This window comes from Trichomonas vaginalis, chromosome IV, assembly GCF_026262505.1.
Source record: "Trichomonas vaginalis G3 chromosome IV, whole genome shotgun sequence".
NCBI lineage: Eukaryota > Parabasalia > Trichomonadida > Trichomonadidae > Trichomonas > Trichomonas vaginalis.
Genome location: NC_067206.1, coordinates 17,549,690 through 17,555,689, shown reverse-complemented (window position 1 = coordinate 17,555,689; position 6,000 = coordinate 17,549,690). Strand labels below are relative to the sequence as shown.

General features: G+C 30.9%; 1 protein-coding gene across 1 annotated transcript, besides 7 other annotated features; it reads left to right on the top strand.

The window, feature by feature from the left end:
* Positions 1–1,092: part of a mobile genetic element that runs on past the window's edge.
* Positions 224–880, top strand: TVAGG3_0114610 (MULE transposase domain-containing protein; the record flags this gene model as incomplete). The annotated part of the gene is made up of 1 exon (XM_051223277.1): positions 224–880. One exon carries the CDS (start codon positions 224–226, stop codon positions 878–880), a length of 657 nt encoding a protein of 218 aa, XP_051108263.1.
* Positions 1,055–1,092: a terminal%2Cinverted (terminal inverted repeat of MuDR-5_TvMULE4 transposon ID:TVAGG3_0114600).
* Positions 1,093–1,931: 839 nt separating this feature from the next.
* Positions 1,932–2,138: a mobile genetic element.
* A 284-nt stretch (positions 2,139–2,422) lies between these two features.
* Positions 2,423–2,460: a terminal%2Cinverted (terminal inverted repeat of MuDR-5/MuDR-7_TvMULE4 transposon ID:TVAGG3_0114580).
* Positions 2,423–2,759: a mobile genetic element.
* Positions 2,760–5,188: a mobile genetic element.
* Positions 5,189–6,000: part of a mobile genetic element that runs on past the window's edge.

Below are 6,000 nucleotides of genomic sequence, written 5' to 3'. Positions count from 1 at the left end.
CGAAGCAAATGCTTTTTCACATCAAATACAAACTTATCACATTGATTCCACTTATAAGCTCTTGCGCTCTCGCATACCATTTTATGCCGTCACTGGCAAATTCGCGGAATCAATTGTTTTTCCGTTTTTGTATTTTTTCGTTTGGCCCGACACAAGTGAAAATATACAAGTTTGTCTCACAGCATATTTTGGCTCCATCAATCGCGAACCATCTTATTTTTCAATGGACTGCGCACCTCAAATCACAAATGCTGTTGAAACAGCCATCCCCTTATGCCAGATCATTTGGTGTGGCGTTCATGTGTTGCGCGCTGTCATGAGAAAGGCTGAAAAGTTTCAAGATCGTTCCAACTTCGAAACTTTCTATAACTTAATGAAGTTATTGGTCTTTGGTTCTGAAGAGGAAGAAATTGATCCTGATGAAGTTTACAACAATTTAGAAGAAATTTTAAATGAGGAACCTGCTGCCCGTGAATACTTTGACCGACAGTGGCGCCATCATCTTGACAGGTGGATGCTTCGCTATAGAAATGAAGGAGATGGAACAAACAACATCTCGGAATCACATTTCAAGGTTTTGAAGCACCAGTACTTCCCAGAAAGGCGAAATCTTCGACTCGATGAACTTGTCATCGAGTTATATTCCAGTGTTGTTCCTTCATTCCTGATTAAGTTGCAAATTAAAGGTCTGGATTCAGAGAGAAGTGTTAAAGTTATCAAAAAAGTCACAAGAGATTTCGAAGAAATGACACAATTTAAAAAAGTCGAATGCATCAGTATGCTTGAAGCTGTTCAGAAAGGTCTGAAAAATGATACACTTGATCCCAACATTGTTTACTCAACATTAAAAATATTATTGCAAAGAAAACATTTGATTTAATAAACATTTAATTTATTATAATTAATTTTTTATTACAGTATAGTAAAAAATGCTATAAATAAATTATTATATTTTATTAAAATGTGACTTTTAATAGTAAGTGAATAAAATAAATCAGGAATTGGGAAAGAAATAAGGTTAATTAAAAATAATGAAAATTACAAGTTTAAGGTTAATGAAAAAGTGACAATGGGCGAGTTTGTCCCCCACTCCATATGGTATCTTCATATCATATATAACTTTGGTGGTCTAATATCAACTCTTTGATGGATTTAGAAAAACACTGGAAAAAACTTGATTTTCAAAAAAATTTTAGCATGTTTATTTTTCTCATTATTTTGATCGAGAGCCATGATTTTTCTTTTTACTATATCATTGGTACATATCTCATACCGAAATGGCTCACCAAAAAAGGTGACATTTTTGGCGCCAATAATTTGATTTTTCTGATTCTTTCTATTTAGATATATTTATTTAATATTCATATTCCTTTATATTGCCTCATATTATTTCCCATTTTTAATCATATTATACAAATCTTTAATAATTTTTAATGTTTTGAGCTTCAAAATCTTGTTCTAACTATTTTCATTCATATATCCTAGAAAAAATTAAAAAGTTTTTTAGAAATAAAAATGTTTGTATGTAAAGTATTGAAAATATTCTAGATGAGAAGACATTCTCCAGAAGAGATTGATATTGATTGGCTTTGTGAAGCCATCACAAAATCAAATAATGGAGTTAAGTTAACTGATATTTGCGCGAAAGCTAAAATAAATCATGAAGGCAGAGTTATATATAATCATACTATCTTAAAGTATTCCTAGAAATTTCCAAAATTAACCGAAATATAACTGGATAGAATTACTATTTTCGAGATAAAATTCATATGGAAATACTAATTCATAACGCTTTATGTTATATAAAATTTAATTTATAAAAATTTCAAAATAAATCAAATTTAACACAATGAATATAACTGCAATCGAGGTTTTTGACGATTGATTCTTACGAGAAGTTTTCCAAACTTTGAGTTAATGTCTTGACATTAACTCAAAGTTTGGAAGTCTAATAAAGGGAATTGTAGGCTATGAGGTACTGATTATATATCAGTGCCTCATAGCCTGCAATTCCCATTAGAAATCGGAGAAACTTTGTCCGCATAACTTATGATGCGGACAAAGTTTCTCCCATTTCTACTTAGAATGAAAGGGCAAGAGGTATATAGGTACACTATATATCTCTTGCCCTTTCCTTCTTACCTAAAGACTTCCAATCTTATTTTTTTTCCAATTTTTCCCCTAAATTTAAATCTTATATAATATAAATAAAATGCATAATATCAATCACAAAAATTAATGTTTATTTTTTAATTAAAATTGCCGCGCAATTTAAGGTTTTCTGTCACTTTTTTGTTAGCCATTTCGGTACGAAACACCATATCATTGGTACATATATGATGATGCTATTTATGCAATTTATTTTCAAAAAAAACTCGTTTTTCAAGAACCTAAAAAAGGCCCAAAAATTTCATGACCTGCAGAGTGGGGGACAAACTCGCCCATTGTCACTTTTTCATTAACCTTAAACTTGTAATTTTCATTATTTTTAATTAACCTTATTTCTTTCCCAATTCCGGATTTATTTTATTCACTTACTATTAAAAGTCACATTTTAATAAAATATAATAATTTATTTATAGCATTTTTTACTATACTTTAATAAAAAATTAATTATAATAAATTAAATGTTTATTAAATCAAATGTTTTCTTTGCAATAATATTTTTAATGTTGAGTAAACAATGTTGGGATCAAGTGTATCATTTTTCAGACCTTTCTGAACAGCTTCAAGCATACTGATGCATTCGACTTTTTTAAGGATGGGCACTCATTAGGGTGATGAAAAAAATCAAGTCTAGCAAAGTCAATATATTAAAAACAGTGAAGACTATTATATAGCATTATAGTGCACAAGCTCAAATATTTAGTGATGCATTTCTCGAACTTATTTTATTTATAAGTTAACCTTGAAACATGAATTTTAGTATATCATGAGCATATTTTTTTCTAATTTTGCAATACTTATAATATCATACCAGGATTCATGTGGAAGTCTAATATTTGGTATATAATATTCTGACAATAAATGTATTAATTCAATTATATTCAAAATGATGGGTCACAATTTTTACTGAAATTGCAAATTTAATTTCAACAATGAAATTATTGTTTAAAAAAAATAGCACAACAGCAAGATGGACAATCATATATAGAATTATAATGCTCCATATAATGCTTTGATTTGATGCGTATATAATGTTATTTTTCGAACATCTTTGTAAAAAATTGATTTTTGTAATTTTTGAAAAAATTCGATTTTATTTCGAGATTTCCTCTATAGGTGAAGTATATTGAACAATATTCCTATGGGAGAAAATAATTGTAAGTATGAGTACTTTCAATAATACTATGGGTGCCATGGTTATCGCTCAAACGATCAAGTTATATCTCGATTGCGTAAATTGAAATTTTGCTATTTTCTAAATTCACGGCAACAACATTCTTTTATCCTGATCGTACATCACAATATTTGAATGTGCGACCATTTGTTCAAGAAACCGTCAAGTTATTCTTCATTTTTCATGCCGCGGCGAACAAAAGCAGTTGCAAAGCGTATAAAGAACTTAGTTCAAAGCGCGAAAAATAGGGTAGAGCCATATGTCGTCAACACTGTTGAATTTGTGCTATCTGTATTATTGAGCGGCGCTACATTTTGCCAATCAGAATTTCAATTCATGCTGAATAACATCAAAGTTCCGTCAGAAGCTACATTTCATCGAGTCCAAGAAAAGGTTGGTCGTGTTATCATAGAAGTTGCCAGAGAATCTGTTAATTATTGGAAATCTCGAATGAGAAAATGTTCGGGACTTTTGTTTGACGGTTCTTGGAGTCAGAGAAGAAATGCAATGTTTTGCTATGTACAATTTGTAGAAGAGAAACTCAAAAAAATTGTAGATTGGGAAGTGATATCTAAATATTTTAAAAATTTCAAAGGTAATTTCAACGGAAAATCAAATGAAATGGAATTTGAAGGCTTAAAAAGAATGCTGAAGCGTTGGAATAATGAAAAACGTGTAAATTTTTTTGTGCATGATGGCGATGTCAAAATTGTTTCTACAATCCAAAATACGTTCAAAGGTATCAGAGAATACAGAGATCCTGGACATTTTCTTAACAATATACAGAAAAAGCTCAAACTGCCAGAATTCAGAATCTTATCTAGCATTTCAAAGAATTTATTGCGTTGGCTTAGGCAACTTCTCAATGACACACATATGTCAATTAAAACAAAGAAGTTTTTATGGTTGAATTCCGCTAAACATTATGCCGGAAATCATAAATTTTGTCCAGATCCTGAAAAATGCAAGATGATTAAACCATGGAAATATGCAAAAAATAAAACTGCTATAAAAACACTTAAAAAATTCCTCGAAGATACCGTAAAAATCTTTGATATGGTAAAAAAGATTCATTCAACTCAAGTAGTTGAATCGATAAACCATATCAAAGCAATGCTTGCTAATAAAAATATTAATTGGCATGCTTCTTGGCCAATTAGGATGGCAGTCACAATATTGCATTTCAATGAAAGTATGTTTGAAACGATTGTAGCAACAAGATACAGGTTAAATTTACCAACAATGCCAGAAATGATGAACAGATATTTCGGAATGTATGATACAACAAAAGATTTAATCAAAGCATTCAAAAATTCAAAGCAAGTTCAAAAAAAGTTTGCGGCATTAAGAGCTATAAAGAGAGGTCTTCAAGCTACCGATGATCGTATTACTCTTAAATCACATAAATAATTATTAAATTTATTTCACCCTCAAAACATCATAATCTTGCACCTTCTTTGAATAAACACTTTCACCTTCTATTTTTAATTAATGTTTTTTAATTGTCCAAAATTTTTAGATTATATAAGATATAATTTTTTATAAAAGTATTATTTTCTAAAAGATAAGTATATATTCTTAATCACAAAACCTAGCATTTTATCATATCTATATATCAGCTTCCTAAATATAATACTCATATAGTTAGTATGATTTTAATGTTTTTGAACATGAAACGAAAATATGATTACAATCATATAACATAATGGAGTTATTGATATAACTTATATGGATGATACATTAAGAAGTCTTCCAACAATATAGATATAGTTGTAGATTCCTATGATTCCTTTTATATTGTGAGATAATAACATTTTTATGCTGTCAGGAGCCTATGAGTGCCCATCCTTAAATTGTGTCATTTCTTCGAAATCTCTTGTGACTTTTTTGATAACTTTAACACTTCTCTCTGAATCCAGACCTTTAATTTGCAACTTAATCAGGAATGAAGGAACAACACTGGAATATAACTCGATGACAAGTTCATCGAGTCGAAGATTTCGCCTTTCTGGGAAGTACTGGTGCTTCAAAACCTTGAAATGTGATTCCGAGATGTTGTTTGTTCCATCTCCTTCATTTCTATAGCGAAGCATCCACCTGTCAAGATGATGGCGCCACTGTTGGTCAAAGTATTCACGGGCAGCAGGTTCCTCATTTAAAATTTCTTCTAAATTGTTGTAAACTTCATCATGATCAATTTCTTCCTCTTCAGAACCAAAGACCAATAACTTCATTAAGTTATAGAAAGTTTCGAAGTTGGAACGATCTTGAAACTTTTCAGCCTTTCTCATGACAGCGCGCAACACATGAACGCCACACCAAATGATCTGGCATAAGGGGATGGCTGTTTCAACAGCATTTGTGATTTGAGGTGCGCAGTCCATTGAAAAATAAGATGGTTCGCGATTGATGGAGCCAAAATATGCTGTGAGACAAACTTGTATATTTTCACTTGTGTCGGGCCAAACGAAAAAATACAAAAACGGAAAAACAATTGATTCCGCGAATTTGCCAGTGACGGCATAAAATGGTATGCGAGAGCGCAAGAGCTTATAAGTGGAATCAATGTGATAAGTTTGTATTTGATGTGAAAAAGCATTTGCTTCGAATGGGGCGTAATAGAAAATCATACGATCTGGCTCGTGAATAAACTCGATGAG